Source organism: Balaenoptera acutorostrata, chromosome 15, assembly GCF_949987535.1.
Source record: "Balaenoptera acutorostrata chromosome 15, mBalAcu1.1, whole genome shotgun sequence".
Taxonomy (NCBI): domain Eukaryota; kingdom Metazoa; phylum Chordata; class Mammalia; order Artiodactyla; family Balaenopteridae; genus Balaenoptera; species Balaenoptera acutorostrata.
In genome coordinates this window covers 81,773,123-81,790,054 of record NC_080078.1, presented here as the reverse complement: position 1 = coordinate 81,790,054, position 16,932 = coordinate 81,773,123, and the positions used below count along the sequence as shown (strand labels likewise).

The following is a 16,932-nucleotide window of genomic DNA, read 5'->3' as shown; positions in this document are numbered from 1 at the left end:
CTAATAGCCCACTTTTGAGTAAGTGAACTGAGGCTCAGAGAGGTGTGGTTGACTGGCCCCAGGTTGCACAGCTAAAACAGTGAATTTGAACCTGACTCCATAGCCCAAGATGCTCTAGACTTGGGTTTTGAGCAGGTTTTCTCTTACATGTGCCAAACACTAAAGGGCAACAAGAACCTGGCGTCTCATTATCCATTTCTGGGTCCTTCTTTTAACTGGATTTCAGCCACCCCAACATGAAGGCTATGCCCTTAGGCCAGTATGCAAATGTACAAAAATGTGCAAAATGATTTTGAGTGGTTCTTGAAGACAGCCCTAAACATTTAATCAGTCACGTAATGCTAAATTATCTTCTCGCCATTCTACTCCGTTTCCTTTGGTGACCTGAATTATAAAATCTCTTCGTGATATTAATAGGCATTTTTTACTGTGCTAACACTTGCTGGTCTCTCTTTTTAACAAAAACTTAAAAATAATTAGAATTTAATGAGCATTTTTGTTTTATTCATTGCAGTAGTTTTTTTTTTTTTTTTTTTTTTTTTTTAATTTTATAGCTACTTTATTTATTTATTTATTTATTTTTGACTGTGTTGGGTCTTCGGTTCGTGCGAGGGCTTTCTCTAGTTGCGGCAAGTGGGGGCCACTCTTCATCGCGGTGTGGGGACCGCTCTTCATCGCGGTGCGCGGGCCTTTCACTATTGCGGCCCCTCCCGTTGCGGGGCACAGGCTCCAGACGCGCAGGCTCAGTAGTTGTGGCTCACGGGCCCAGCTGCTCCGTGGCATGTGGGATCTTCCCAGACCAGGGCTCGAACCCGTGTCCCCTGCATTAGCAGGCAGATTCTCAACCACTGCGCCACCAGGGAAGCCCATTGCAGTAGTTTTGATACATACTTTTGGTTACAGGGAAGATGTTGATATTACATTCATGATAATGATAAGATGCTTTCTTTTAAAATATATTTGTTGGGCTTCCCTGGTGGCGCAGTGGTTGCGAATCCGCCTGCCAATGCAGGGGACACGGGTTCAAGCCCTGGTCTGGGAAGATCCCACATGCCGCGGAGCAACTGGGCCCGTGAGCCACAATTACTGAGCCTGCGCGTCTGGAGCCTGTGCCCCGCAACAAGAGAGGCCGCGATAGTGAGAGGCCCGCGCACCGCGATGAAGAGTGGCCCCCGCTTGCAGCAACTAGAGAAAGCCCTCGCACAGAAACGAAGACCCAACACAGCCATAAATAAATAAATAAATAAAATAAAATAGTAAAAAAAAAAATTTAAAAAAAAAAAAAAATATATATATTTGTTTAAGTAAAAAGATAGTCAACTTAAAGAAAAATATCACGTAAATACAGATGGTGCACAGGCAGGTCAAGAATCGTGAAAATGGTATGCAAATTACTGACGTTTGAGAAATGTTCCACTGGGCTAATTCCCAAAATAAGGAGTGTTTTGCTGGGTAGTAGAACTTTAAAGTGGGAAATAGTAATTTCTTTTGAAACAGACAGTACTTATAATGCCAACTTTTGAAACATCAGAAGCGTCTGGACGTCTGAAGCCATACAAAGACGATGGAAACATCACCGCTCAGAATAGCTCCTTCCACGCCGCACCATCGCCTACACCCAGTTCTCAGTTTCCTCTAGAAAACAGTGAGCAGTCAACAGCCAAGAACTCTCCAGACACAGGAAACCAAAGCACAAACTAGTCTCCTTACAACCAACTGGCACAGGAAAGAGGCCTTGAAAACCTAAAAGTGCTGTTCTTACGTAGTGGGAGGGTTTTCTCAGCCTAACGTAGACACTATATTGACTCCTGAAACTTTTGTGGGTCAGGTTTAAGGAGGCCTGGCTTTTAAAATATCATTTAACTCTTTGCCTTTTCATAGGATTAAATAGCATCCAGGTGGTCTCGGGAGAAGGGGTGTAGTTCCAAGAAAGCTACACTGCTTGCAATTACTTCTGAGTGTGCTATAATTTTATGACAATCAGAAGCTTCCAGAAAACCCACAGTCCATTTTAGGGACATATTTTGTGCACAGGTAAGCTTCAGTATGAGAAGATAAGGAAAAATAAATGGTCCAAAAATAAATGGTCCAATCTCATCTAGCGAGAGAGCAAGTCTGGTAGAGGAGAAAGAAGCCCACACAGTCACACACACACACACACACACACACACACACAAAGTGATTCTTTTTTTAAAAAATAAATTTATGTATTTTATTTATTTTATTTTTGGCTGCATTGGGTCTTCGTTGCTACATGCGGGCTTTCTCTAGTTATAGCGAGCAGGGGCTACTCTTCGCTGCCGTGCACGGGCTTCTCATTGCGGTGGCTTCTCTTGTTGCGGAGCACGGGCTCTAGGTGCGGGGGCTTCAGTAGTTGTGGCACGTGGGCTCAGTAGTTGTGGCGCACGGGCTTATTTGCTCTGCAGCATGTGGGATCTTCCCAGACCAGGGCTCAAACCCATGTCGCCTGCATTGGCAGGCGGATTCTTAACCACTGAGCCACCAGGGAAGCCCCACACAGAGTGATTCTGATCCTTCAAGTTATCACGGCAGGGGGAAAACCTGGCTTTTGGAACCATTTTCACCACTTTCTAGTTGTACCATCCTGAACAAGTGACTTCACCTCTCTGTACTTCCGTTTCTTGTCACGTAAGTGAAGATCATCATGCTGACCACTTGGGGCTACTTTAAGTGACATGGTGTATGCAGAGCACCAGATGAAGAAGATATATTTGCAAATGTCAGGTCCCTTCTTCCTCTCCCACTACATGTTTTCAAGGTAAAAATAAAGGCAGGACTTGGAACAAAATCAACATAGATAAGAGTTCTTACCCTGGAATCCAAAAGAAAGGCAAGGGTCTATGAACACCCTGAAATTATTTGCAAAATATTTTGTTCATGTTTGCTTTTCTGGGAAGAGAGTCCAGCTCTGTCAAGTGAGTCTCAAAGTGGTCTGTAAACACCACCACCCACCCACCTAAAAATCCTTCAGAACAACTGCAAAAAATATGCAAAGATGACCTCCCAAGTTGGAGCTTGGCAAACTGATACAATGATTGGGACATTGACCTTTGATAGAATTTGGATAACTCCTCTCCTATTTGGGGCAGGACTGTAGATGCCAGAATTACTGCAGGAATTAACAGGGTTTGAAGCTGGGTGTGTTGGACCCCAGCCCTCTGGCCCTTCATAGAAGTATTTTAACCAGATTGTACTTTGGCATGGTGACCTTGGCCTATGTCGAAGGCTGATGTAAGATGGAGCTTCGGCTGCTGGCCACTGCCCAACTGTCAGGGTAAGGCTGAGTACTGCTTGCTCTCTGAGGACCATGGGATGGATTTCTCTGGACATGTTACCAGAATTTTCCTGAGCAGCTCATGTATCTTACCTAACAGTGACTGTATCGTGTGACCAATCATAGAGCCCTCTTTTCATCAGCTACCAGAAACTGTCAAGGCAAACGTGTTACTTGCCCACAGCCAAGACTGTAGTTTGTGTTTTCTGTAGCATCCCTTCTCCTCATTCCATTTGTATTCTGCCTGCATCTGTATGTTTATTTTTCCTTTGTTACATTTTAAAATACATAACTTAATTTACACTGTTTACATTTGTGTAAAGCTCCTTCCGTTTCTTCTTGGAACAAGGTACGCATAAGCAATGTCCAAGAATGGCACCCAAAAGCTGTTAGCCCTGGTTTTGGTAACAATCTGACTCTTACTTTTGTTTTTATCTTCCCTTTAGTCAGTTAAAGAGGATTCAGTTCCCACAAGTGCAGAGGAGAATGTAAGTTATGCATTAAATGATAGAATCATTCCATACTCATCTCCGGCATGACGGACCACTGGGCGTGTCAGCTCTGGGGTCCTGGGTCCTTGCATGTTCCAAGTGTTATTCATCCGCTGTAGACTCTTTCTCCCTTTCACGTAATTAGGGACCATGGGGGAACAACTTTGGATAAATATTGGTAAAGCCCATTGAATCAATGCAAATAAAATGCAAAATCAGAGCACGCATTTTTAGCATTTGTTACCATTTAGGGGCTGAAAGAGTCTACTAAACATAAGAACATCTTGCCACTTCCTTAAGGGACAGTGATGCTGCACCCTCTGCTTCCTCTTACTTTGATTGCTCTTTCGCCTTTATCTCCATGGCAACCTAGATTCTCCACTAACAGTGGGTGGTACCCAGGACAGGTAGTTACATCAGGCATGAGAGCAGATTGCTGCAGTAGTTGCTGTGAGACTCTTGGTCTCGGAGAGCCAACTGCGTGGGTCTACACTTGACAGACATAGGTTGAGCCTCACTCTCTTTTTGGCCTTTAACTTCCAAGAGTGATGGTCAAAACTTTCAAGACATTCATGTCTGAAGGAGATGGCTCCATGTGAGACACCACAAAAATGTATCTTTCCAGAACATCTTCCAGGGAGATGAATAAACTGGCCCTAGGAGTTTCAGACGCAAAACAGCAGCTTTCTGCTCTGAAAGAAGTACAGCCTTTGGAAAATGTTCTAAGTGGGCTATGTTCACAGCTCCTTAAGATAGAAACAGATCGTTATCATTTCACCAAAGCAAAATATGTTTGGCTCTTCCGAGGTGTCTCTTGTTTGCTTGCCATGGATGGGGCTTGTGTTTTCACCTTTATTTAATTGCTGGAACTGAGCAGAAGTTGAAAATCCAATATGTTCCAGAAAGGATGTCTGTGATGTGGAATAAAAATGAGAATGGCTATGTTGTAATTCTTGTTGGGAGGAAACGCTTCGGAATCTGCTTTACTGTTGTTGTTACTGTTGTTATTTATCTTTCCTTCTCTCCATCTCTACCTTCTTTCTCCGCCCCCCCCCACCTTCTTCTTCCTCTTCTTCCCCTTCTTCCTCTTCCTCTCCCTCCCCTCCCCCTCCTGTCTCCCCTCCTTCTTCTTCTTCTTTCCTTCCCCCCACCCTTTCTTTTTGGAGCCAAATTTAGTAGCTCACAAAGCTCAGGTCTCTTGTAATTCAAATTCTCATGAATTTGCTGGGTATTTTCTAGCAAGTCTAGGTCTCTGTTTCAGCAGCCTACAAGGGGGAACTCCACGAGTCTTCTTCCCATGAACTTTAAATTTAAAAGCTGCAGGTTAAATCCAGGGCAACTGTTAGCTTCGAAGTTCCAGGTTTTTTGAAGAGAAACTTCTTTTTGGATGTTCGTGTGTAGTTGCCTATCCGAGGAACCTCGTGTCTCTTGCAGCTCGCATGTGAAAACACAGAGTTAATCTCCAACAGGCAAACAGAAAGTGTTTCATTTTCAAATTTGAAACAAAAATAACATGAATTAGTTAAATGATTGATACTGAAAGATAACACAAAATCAGATAGAGATGCAAATGAAAGCAAAATATTGGGATGGCCAAAAAGTCCGTTCAGGTTTTTCTGTAATATCTTATGGAAAAGCCCAAACGAACTTTTTGGCCAAACCAATATTTTTGTCAAGAAAATAAAGAAGCATTTAAAAATCGCTTTAAATTGCTTAGTCCTACAAATGATGTTTCTATTTTTAAGCTTCCACATTTCATCTACTAACTATTAGTTGGAAAGAATGAGGCTAAAATGTTGTGATCTTGGCCCCATCATCCCCAGGCTGTGCTGCCTCTTGGACCTCAGTTTACTCATCTCTTAAATGGCCGTAATAATATTACCTACCCCTTAGGATTCTTGTGAGCATTAAATGAGTAATGCAGGTAGTGTGAGTATTTCAGTGCCTGAAACACAGGAAGAACTCAGTAATTCAGGGGTTGGCAAACTGCCGTTCACAGGCCAAATCTAGCCCATCACCTGTGTTTGTATGGCCCATGAGCTAAGAATGGTTCTTACATTTTGAATGGTTGAAGAAAAATCAAAAGAAGAATAATATTTTGTGATGCGTGAAAATTATACAAAATTCAAATTTCAGTGTTTATGAATAAAGTTTTATTAGAACACAGACACCCTCCTTCCTTTACACAGTCTCTGGCTGCTTTCATGCTACAAGGGCAGAGCTGAGTAATTGCAAGGCCCTTTGCAGGAAGAGTTTGCCTCCCCCTGCGGGAATGTCAATGCATAGGAGTTGTAACAGCAGGAAGTGAGTGCTTCCCAGCAATCAGGGATTATATTTCCTCATGAAATTACACACCTCACAGCTGACTCAGTGTTCACGTGGAGTGAAGGTATGTGTAAAACAATTAGTTTAATTTCCTTCTCCCAAGTAAGAGAGATGGTGTGAATCAAAACAATGGCTCATACTCTAAGCCTTCAGAACAGGACAATTAGGTGTCATTAACCTTATTACAAGAGTCCTTAAACAGTCGCAACTTCTTCTGGCTGAAATGCGATCGAGTTTAGTTTTTAAAATTTCTCTACCGAGAATTTCCAAAACTGATCTATCGCCCAATGCAAAGTAAAGAGCAGGCTGATGTCAACATTTTTCAAAATGTCTAATGAAAAGAAAAATAAGGTGCTTGAAGCCCCTGGAAGTTTTAACGCTTTTCCTAGAATGAGCCTCTGGTCCTAACAGGAAAAAAAAATCTATTTATCCTGACTACAGAGGATATTGAATATTCATTGAATATGAAGATATTCTTTTGTTGTAACCTGAAAATGTTTTGACCACTGGTTAATTGAGGTAATGTTCTAACTAATCGTGGGGGGATGGGGGCGGGGGTGGGAGCTTTCCTTCCCAGTGACCTATTAGATCAGGGAAACAGGTATTTCTCTTTCTTAGTGATGAACTTCTCAGTGGCAAGTGAAAGAAAACCCATCCGTACCTGGATTAAAAAGAAAGTGGAATTTATTGGCTCTCATGCTCTCCCTTGGCTCAGCCTTCTTGGCCTGGCTACGTCCTCTGCCTTCCAACATCACGTCAGCCAGTGCAGAGTAAAGGAGAAGCTGGTCCAGCAGCAACCCTGCATGTCCTGGGAATTTGTTCCTGTTCATTGACTTAAACGGGTTCCCATGCTCTGTTAGTCAGCATCTACCAGGTTGTGTTGTAATAACAACCAAGCCCCAAATTCCAGTGGTTTTCAACAGCACAGATTCTTTTTTTTTTTCCTCTCACTCATGCTGCATATCAGCTGTAAGTTGGCTTGTGGGTGATCCTTATGGCCTCTTCCTACTGAAATCTAGATGGAAAAAGCAGCCCCTTCAACAAGGAGGTGCAGCTGGAATGGCAGAGAGAAAATAGTGCCATGGCTGAGCCATGGAATAGCTCTTAAAACTTTCACTCAGTCGAGGTTTATATCGTGTCCACTCACATTCCATTCTCCAAAGCAAGTCACACAGCAGTGGGCACGGATGTGTAAATTTTTTATAGGAAGGCAGAATGAATAATTGGGAAAATTCTACTTTCTGCCACATATTCCCATCCCTGAACTCATATGACCAAGGAGCTAGACCATGTTAATTGGCTTAGACCTGCTCAACCAGCTTCATCCATATTACATAGTATTAAAGTTAGGGAGGATTGTCCTCCCAAAGAAAACCTAGGGGGCTGAGAATGAGGAAGAATGTGAAAGAGTTACTGGGTATAAAAATAAAATCTCTACAGTGTCTTTGCAATTAAATAATCATGTTATAAATCAAATCAGAACGAATCCAAATATGATTCTAAAATAAAAAATTTTAATATCAATATTATTATGTCATGGGTGAAGTTTAAGTGGAGGAAATCCGTTTTGCTATAAATCAGTTTCCGAAACTCACAGCTCTAGTAAAAACTGTGTAAACTGAATTTTAAGAGTAAATATGGTATATTACTAGGGGCAAAAAGTGAAACCTTTTGCTGAAATGTGTGTTGTCCGTGTTAATTGTACTAGCCATCTACATGCAACATACAATATCCCCTACTGAAATCAAGCAAGGGAGATTTAATTCTAAAATACAGCACAAATCTAATTTTCACTCTGTCCACTGTACCCGAAGTTAAAATGTGCAGATGCAGTCATATATTCTGAATAAGGAACAACTTCTTCCAAAGCTCTGGCCTGGAAAGGAATCAGAAAACTATCCACAAAAAAATCAAATTCTTATGTCTGTATATGCAAATCAGATCCTCACTTAGCTCAAATCCTTCTAGATTTCCACGCTGGATGTCAGTGGACTTTTTTTTTTCTTGGCTGCTGAAAGCCAACTTCTTGGTCTGAGTTCAAAGCTAATGAGAGTCCCTAGAAGTCCCTTTTTTTCTTCCTATCGAAATAGTTGTGTTTTGAAGAATGGACTCTGGGCTAGGATTTATAAGTTGACACCCCCTTGACATTTGGAAAGGTCCAGTAAGAAAACCATTGGCGCTCAAATAAAGTTGATGTGCAGAGTTATTGCCATACAATCATTGTAAATGGCCCTCCAGGCTCTCCACACAAAAAACGAACTTGCTGCTTCAATCACAAATAAATCTGAACCAGAGTCAGTGAGTCAGACTCTGTTCATTACCTACCTAAGGGCCATTTCCCATTCCTCCACCCTTTTTCTCTTGATCTTAGGTAAGGTTGGCAACTACCACAGCCCCAAAGTATTTCACTGTGATTTGTCTAAACCAACAATCCCATTTTCTTCACCAATAATTAGTCTAGGGGTAAGGATGTGACCTACTTTTGGTCAATGAAATGTACCCTGAGTAGAGGATCAAAATACAGAAGTTCATTTGAAGCCACTCTTTTGCTGTGACTGTCCTTCCTTAGGACATTGGATTGAGGATGTGATGCATGGAACTGTGGCAACTACTTTATATCCATGAGGCAGCAGATAAAAGGATGAAAATTCAGCATGACAAGGATGGCAGAGCCAAAGGATAGAAAGAGCCCAGGTTATAGAAACACTGTGGAGCCACCGAACCAACCCCATAACTTCCTACTTTTAACCTTCTTGTTCCATATTGTTGTTGGTTAAGTCACTATTAGATACTCAGTTACTGGTAAACAACTCCATCCTCATTGAAATGACTACTTGCCTGTGGTGTGACTTTGGCTAAGTCATTCACTCATTACGATTCTTGATCTATAGAATAGGGATAATGTTACCTACTCTGAGCTGTCTTGTGTAACTCAGTAACTCTTTATTGAGGTAATATATTAAAAATACCTTGTACAACGTCTGACATAGTAAGAGATAGTTATTGATATCTTCTCTAAATAGTGGACGTGTGCATGGTGGGTGATTCCAGATAATTCATGCCCATGGAGTAAATGGCTCTCAAATAGCATAAGTAACAACTGCTAGCGTTAATTAAGTGCTTATTATGTGTCAGGCACGGTTCTAAGAACTTTACATGTGTTGCCTGATTTAATTCTCAAAACAACTTTCTGATGTGTGTACTATCCCCATCGAGAAATGAGAAATGAAAGCACAGAGATGTTGAGTAGGAAACTTGGATTAGAGCCCCTGGAAGGGGTAGGGTCAAGATTTAGGCCCAGGCAGGCTGGTTACTCTATCAGGCTGCCTACATTTCAGATGTACCCCAGGGCTCTTGTGGCTGAAGCTTATTTTTCAGAAATGCAATTAAATTAAGTCAGGCCTGGATGTGGAAACCCAGGACCACATGTGACCACTAATCCAGTCTCTTATTTGGCTCTAGTCTCTGCCTGGTTTCCTAAAGACAGGCCTGGGTTGAAGACAGACAGCCCAGCAGCAGAGCCTCGTCACAAATGTGCTTTGTTTGACGGTCCAGTGGTTTTAGTGTTTTACTGTCTTTCAATGGGATGACTTAACTTTCATTTGTCATCGTTCCCGTCACTCCTTTTTGTCTTAAACCTGGTCAATCCATGCTGGCTTCACCTGCCTTGCATTCTGGGGACTTTTGACTTTATAACTCCCCAACCTAGATCTTAGATTACAAAGGGAAAATGCTGGAAGTTGTGTCCATACCCTTAAGAAATGGAAGGTGAGGAGAGAATGCTATGATTTAATTGCCAGGTTTGGGGATGTTCCTATATGCCGATTTGTTGATGGGCACCTTCCCGCTTCAGCTGACAATATAAAGACGAAGGGTCCTTCTCAATTTGGATCATTTGGGTTCTTTGCAAACCAATGGTGTGTTCTGCATGGAGGAACGGAAAATGATTTCTCCACAGTCATTCCGTGTTTTTGGAAGTGACCGAGCCCCCTTCCCCTCCTCCGTAACGGCAAGAACAGGAGTCGGAGGAGGCTGGGGGTCTGGCGCTAGCCAAAACAAATGCAAAGATGCCTGTGGCTCTAGCGGACTTCCCTCTGCGGCAGAGATGACAAGTGTTTGTGTAAAGGGCCAGATAGTAAATGTTTTAGACTTTGCCGGCTACATGGAGTCTCCGTTGCCAACTTTTCATCTTTTTAAACAATTTTTCCAACCCTTTAAAAAATGTAGACTCTATTCTTAGCTCAGGGGCCATCCTCAAATGGGCTCTGGGATGAATTTGGTAGTAGTGTGCCAACCCCTGCCTGAGGAAACGAAAAGGAAATTATAAAACTCTTTCCAGGCCAGCTAACTCTGTCGTGTTGCAAGGACCAGTGCAAACACAAAAGCTGTCCCAGGTGTGACTGGGGCACAGCCCAAATGGAGTGAGGCAATGCAAACAAACAAAATTTGGAATCAGAGCGCAGGCGAACCGTCTAAGGGCAGGGCTTCCTTCTCAGCCCCCGACTGGTGGCCATCCCTTCAGACATTCAAGGGCCGCTGAGCTCACGAGGTACCCTGCTGGGGGCCATAAGGAACTTAGCCGGGGTTCTCTTGCCAAGTTCATCCTGCTTCTGAAAGCAGGAACTTCAGTCAAGTAACAAGAACAAGTGACTGGTCTGGGGAGAAGTGGGAAAATGAGTTAACGAGGAAGTCAAGGCCATTAAACTGAGAGGCTTTCACACTATCCTTTCTTGCAAAGAGGACGGTTTCTCCACAGCTGCAGCGAGCTAGGATGTGCAGTGGAAAACATCCCGGCCACTGTCTTAAGATTGTACTCTTAAGGAAATAATTACACAGGTCAGGTGTGATTTACCTTTATGGGAGACCAAACAGGTGGGTCTAATAGATTGATTGGAAGGGGTATTGAGCATGCTCTGAAGGGCAGTCCTTAAAAGGGACTCCCTAGCCAAGCCTTGTAGCTTCACAGGGCAGGGATTTTTGTCTCTTCCACTTCAGCATATTTGGAGAGCACATGATATGATGTGAGTGTTACTTCTTCAAGATGTGCCTGTGTATAGCCTAGACTCCAAACTGTAGCTACCATGTGGTTGAGGGGAGAACCGGGACCCCACTTCATAAAACATGTCTGGGGGATGGGTTTTTTTTTTTTCCCCACTGTCTTATTACCTGGCAAAACAATCCAGGTGGTGTGTGAATCACAGGTAGAGGCTGTAAAGTCCGAAGAAGTAGAATCAGCCTTACAAACAGTGGATCTCAGCGAAGAAGGAGATTGCACACCTGAACCCGCAGAAGAAACGCTCAAGAGAGCAGAACGCAAAGCACCAAGACCCTCCCTGATGGCGCTTCTCAGACAGATGGTAAGCCCTTGCCTCCAGTTGAGGGAAACTGAAATACCCACATCAGCTTCTGAGACCAAAGAGCCCAGGTCAGGTGGTGAGACATGATTCTAGGTAGTATAGATGGAATATAAACCGAATAGGAGTTGTGCAGTGAGAAAATTCCCTTTCGTCCTCCTGATTTAATCACAGAGAATGTCTCTCTTTATTGCTAATTTTCCTTAACCTTTAACCCCTGCTAACTGCCTTCTTAACAAAAGAAGAGCTGGCCTGGGCTCCTGAGCTGTGGCAGACAACAATACCAACCTGGAAGTTAATAGTGTTGCTTACTTTTAATTTTATTTATTTTTAAAAGTTTCCCTCTGTTTTTGGCAAACGATTCCATTTTCCTCGTTATGGTGATAATATGCAGTTTCCTTTGAAAATACGTTTATTTACATAAAGAACATAAGGCATTTTTAAAGGATTAAGTAATTAATAGTTCAAGTTATATTTTGATGTTGGAAAACTTCTGAAGGGGACGTATGAGTGACACAAATTTGGGCAAAGCTGGTTTATAGATAATTCCAGAAAGGGTATGATATGAAAGGAAATGACGATTTTCTAATAGTGAGGGTGTATAATTTAGTTGGTGAATTTGCCATGTTTTTAATTTCTATAGAATGGAAAGAATCTGGGCAGACATCTTTGGGCGTCTGTGAAGAGTCATGTGCATAAAATATCTAAACATCCAGAAACTTAAGTAATATAATGCAATCAAACCCCAATCAGTTGGAAGACAAAAAAACAAAAACCCATGTAAAAGGTCATTGGTTTAATTCTCTTTTAATGAAAAACAAGAATTTCATTATAGTGTGCCTTTATTTTCAGGAGTATTTGGGAATTAATCCTTTGAGAAAGCAACTCTCTAATTTCACAAGCTCAATCTGTTAAGGAATTCTTTCTAGTCCACAAAACAAAACAGAACAAAACCCTTGCCAGTGGGAGATGAGGAATATTAGAAATCACTGTTAGAAACTGTTGACAGGAATCATTTTCTTTTATCGCTGAATTCTCATGGAGTAAGAAGCACTGGGCAGCCTGCATGGCTGGAACCCCATCTATATTCCTGGCCATTTATTCTGCAATTTGGCACTGAAAATGGGCATCAAGATTTGAGATCTTTAAATCAATTTTTACATGACATCAGGAAAGAAAAGAACATTTGGCCTCTTTCTGGCAACCCATCTACATTACAAATGGGATCCCCAAATAGCTCATCACAACATTGAGGATGGTCCAGCTTTCTCATTTCTGGATGGAGTTGAGAGATACAAAAAAAAAAAAAAAGCAAACAGAATGACTTTCTCTTCCAAATAATCAACATGAGACTTCTTCGTTTCAAAGGGAGGAAAATATAAGAGACTCTAAATAAAGCATGAAAGACCTCCAAACCACCCACTGCATCCATTCAAAACAAATCCTTAAATACAAGTAAGGTTCCATACTTAAATTCATCCTCTGGAGTTATCCATTAGATGCTGTTTGGGGATATTTTCTAGCAGTAGAAACTGTGTTAGTCTGAACAAATTGGAAACCAGAGTCGTTTGGAGTTGATTCTCCACAGGATAGGGATGGGGTAGAAAAGGACACATTTCCCCAAGTAATCCTCAGTCACTTCACAGTGCCAGGTCTTATAATGTCCATGGTTCTTATTTCCTATTGCCCACTAAAAGGGTTATACCCGGGAGCTTGAATATTATTGCTTCCTTTTAATGTTTAAACCCCCAAGCTTCCATGATTGAGATTTCCCCTAAAATTCCAGATATCTTAATTATTCTGGTCTTGCATTCTGTTTTGTTTTCATTAGAACATTATATTCCCATTGTAGTTAATTCAGGTACACAAAAGACAGGGGTTTTTTCGAGTTCACCACAATTCCCGCCACTCCCTATTGCCACACCCAGGCCACCTCCCTCATTTACATTACTGGTCTGTCCCTGTGGGTATTTGAGTTTGCAGCCCCAGATACAGAGCCACCTCACTCTTTATAAGAACTTCATTGAATCACATTGTCTGGGTTTATCGTGTTCTGATTAACCGTTGCACTATGGATGGACATTTGGTTTCCAACTTTCTGCATTTCATTTATTCACTTATTCACTTATTCAACAAATAATTATTAAGCTCCCACTATATTCTAGACAATACAGATACATAAATAGATGTGGTCCCTGTCCTCATGGAGAACAAAGCCTAGTAAGGAAAACAGACTTATTTTGAAGTCTGTGCCATGTTCAGTGAGTACGCACCTTGTATCTTCCACACGTGATCTCAGCTGCTTTACTAACCTGCATGAATAACGCCTACTTTTTGCCCAGGTTTTAATATCCCCATAGTGTAGAATCCCGCAAGTCAGCTTCAGCAGTTTTTTTCAGGAAACACTTCTGGGTAGTATTTCATAGCTTCCAAACTAAAGTCTTTGGATTTATGTAGGGGGAAAAAAAAACAACAGAAAAACTGCTTTAAGGGCGTGAAGATAGAGGCAGCATCTGGCCCATCGCTATGGGATTTTTATTTTCTATTTTTTTTAGTATGTGCCTGAGCATTATAATTGAATAAGTGAATGTTTTAAACTGATTTTAAGTATTTTTAGCAAAATACAGTTTTTAAAAATAATTGATTTAATAGAAGAGAAAACTCAATTGCAAACATATCACCCTTGTTTTATAATCAGGGTTTCCATTCATCTGATCATTGATTTTCTACTTTCTAGCCTTCCCTTCCCTTAAATTTCTTTCAGATAGTGTATTTTACTATCCCATGGCAAAGTACTTCTTGGTTGAGTATTTTTTTTAAATAAATGCATTTCCCAGTTCATTTCTAAAGTGATCTTTTTCTTTCCAGAAATTAATCTTTCATAAAAATAGAAAGAAGATCATTTTTCAAATAATTATATTTCAGGGAAAAGAAAATAGTCATATAAGTCCTAACATTGCATTGGGCACATGTAGGTATAGCACTTCACAAAAATCCTATGGGCTCCTACAGACTTCCGAAAAAATCGCAAGGAATAGCTAAGACATCTGTCACGCCCTAAATAGAAAAAGAGTCTTATGTGTATTAATTCAACGGTATGTCAAGAAATTGGCTATTTGAAGCACTAGTATATTTTTACAAAGTGCGTGGGTGGAGTACTGTATTCATGTACCCACAAACCAGGTAGGCAGATGAAACCAGAAAGGTGGTGGATGGAAGTACAAAGATATAGACTTATACTTTATCAATATTAATAACACCTTACACTTGAAAAGTGCTTTCTCCTGCAAACTATTGTCACATACATTGTTTCATTTAATCCTCCTCCTGTCTCTTTCTTTAGACCATTAGTTTTGTAAGAAACTCTTTGTTGGAGTAGCCTTCTCAGGCTTAGATAAGAAAGACTCTTGAACTTTAATACTGGGCAAATTAAAGGCCCAAGTGAGACAGCCATGAAGTCAGAGGGATTTTGTTAATTACATTCAATCTAATAAATCTAAGAAAACCTGCTGAAATTGACTGTCTTGTGAAAAAAGGAGAATAGTTTGTAAGGATAATTATAAAACAACAAACAGGAGTCTTTTAGCCAAAGTTTTTGATCTCAACTTCTTCCCTGAGTATTAAAATATGAATACTGAGTTGTTCTTTAACGTAAGGTTTCTGAAAGTAGCATTTGTTTGGGACAATTCGTGTCTCCATCGGGGACTTGCATTCTTTCCTACCCTAAAAGGGGACTCTGGAGTCATTTGGCAGGTCTCAGCTATTAATAGTAATAATAATAATAGCTACTGTTTGTTTTTTGCATGCAAATGATGTGGCCAGGCCCGGGCTAAGCACATTGCATGCATTAACTCATTTATTAATATAAAAACCCTGTGAAACAAACACTCTTACTGCCCCACTGTGCAGATGAGGGCACGAAGACTCAGTGTTTAAGTGACCTGCCCAAGGTTGCGGAGCTGGTCAACAGCAGAGCCAGAATTCAGAGTCAGGCTTTCGTTGCTTCTAAAGCTGACCCTTGTTGCTGCCTCCTGTGCTTCTGGCAGCTATTTTATTTGAGAGTAAACAGAACAACTGTAGCTCCATTTTTGTGATTCTCTTATTAATGTTTTCTGTGGAAACATCATGTTTATGTGTTGGGCTTACCTGAAATTACACTGACCTGAAATTACAACAAAGCACAAGAAAGCAGAATTCATACATGTCTTACATAAAGCTTGGACGAAAGTTTTTCTGAATATACTTGTCACTAAAATGAGATTTACCTTGGCTGTGTCATTTTGTCTGAATTGTCCGATTCCATTGCAGGTGAGCATCTTGGTAAAACACAAAGATTGGACTCATAACCTTTGTTTATCCTGGAAGTTTCTAGCAGGTCCAGTTCTTTAGATTTGTTGTAATGAGGTTGATTTAGTAAACAATCAGGCTCCTCTACTCACACTAAATTAAAATATCCCAATTCTTCCTTTAAATCTCAACTTCAGTTGGAATAGATCTCTATCAAAATACATTTGTATTCCTTTCAAAGAGATTTGAACTGACCATCAAACATTTCCACTAGAATTTTAAATACCTAAGTGATATATATCAGAGATGCTTCAAACATTCTTCAGAGTATCAAGCTATAGGAATGCATGACACAATGAAAGAAATTAAAAAGTGATTTCATTAATATGCAAGGCTTGGATTCACAAGCAGATCCCATTTCAGCACCGCAGGCTGGATGCCCTGAGATGCTTCATCTTTGATTCTTGTGAATAAAAATAAACTCTTTGTAAAGAAAGTTGCTCAGTATCACACTGGGAAATCTCCACAATTACTTAACAGTCTTCAAACTGTTCTTTAAAGTACTAAATAGTCTCTGAAAGCATTTTTGTCTCTTTAAACAGCAACTCTGTTTTTTTGACAGCTGGGAAAAATAAGCTTCTGTGGTTATGGTCCTTTGAATAGAAAGCCCAACAGGAACTATTTTAATTTGTCACTGAAAGAGGGCTCTGCAAAGAGGAAAGAGGAGGGGTAGAAAGAAAACAAAGGAGAGAGGGAGAGAGGGAAGGAGAAAGGAAAGAAGGGAAGGAAGGAGGAAGGAAGGGAAAAAGGAAGGGAGGGAGGAAGGAGGGGAGGAATTGTTAATAACTGCAGGTATTGAAGAGACCTCAGATGGACTTATTAGTAAGACCCTTAGTCTAAACTCAGCATACAGTCACCTTTGCATAAATACAGTTTTATATGCCTCAAAGTGAACAACAGAGAAAAATCATAGAAAAACTCGAGGTATTTTCCCCCTTTTTTTTTTTTTTTTAAAGACTTTGAACCTATTTGCAATGATTTCGCTGGCAGCATGAGGGTCTGTTTTCAGGATGGTAGCCTCGATCCACTGCCGTCAAGGGAGCCCTCTGATTAAATCCAAATGCTCCCTCAAGGGCTCCCTAGGAAAGGAAGGAAGAAGAAAATCAATTTTAACCTTAAA

General features: G+C 41.0%; 1 protein-coding gene across 3 annotated transcripts in view; it reads left to right on the top strand.

Annotated features, from left to right (window-relative positions):
- Nucleotides 1–16,932, top strand: part of BCAS1 (brain enriched myelin associated protein 1) — a 114,895-nt gene that overhangs the window by 84,860 nt on the left and 13,103 nt on the right. The window contains exons 9-10 of one of the 3 annotated variants that reach the window (XM_007185279.2): nt 3,742–3,783; nt 11,295–11,468. The exons of 1 other annotated variant lie outside the window; for it this stretch is intronic. In XM_007185279.2, coding sequence (XP_007185341.2) covers nt 3,742–3,783; nt 11,295–11,468 — 216 coding nt within the window. The remainder of the gene's footprint in view (nt 1–3,741; nt 3,784–11,294; nt 11,469–16,932) is intronic. One more of the 3 variants, XM_007185280.2, reaches the window with a different exon arrangement.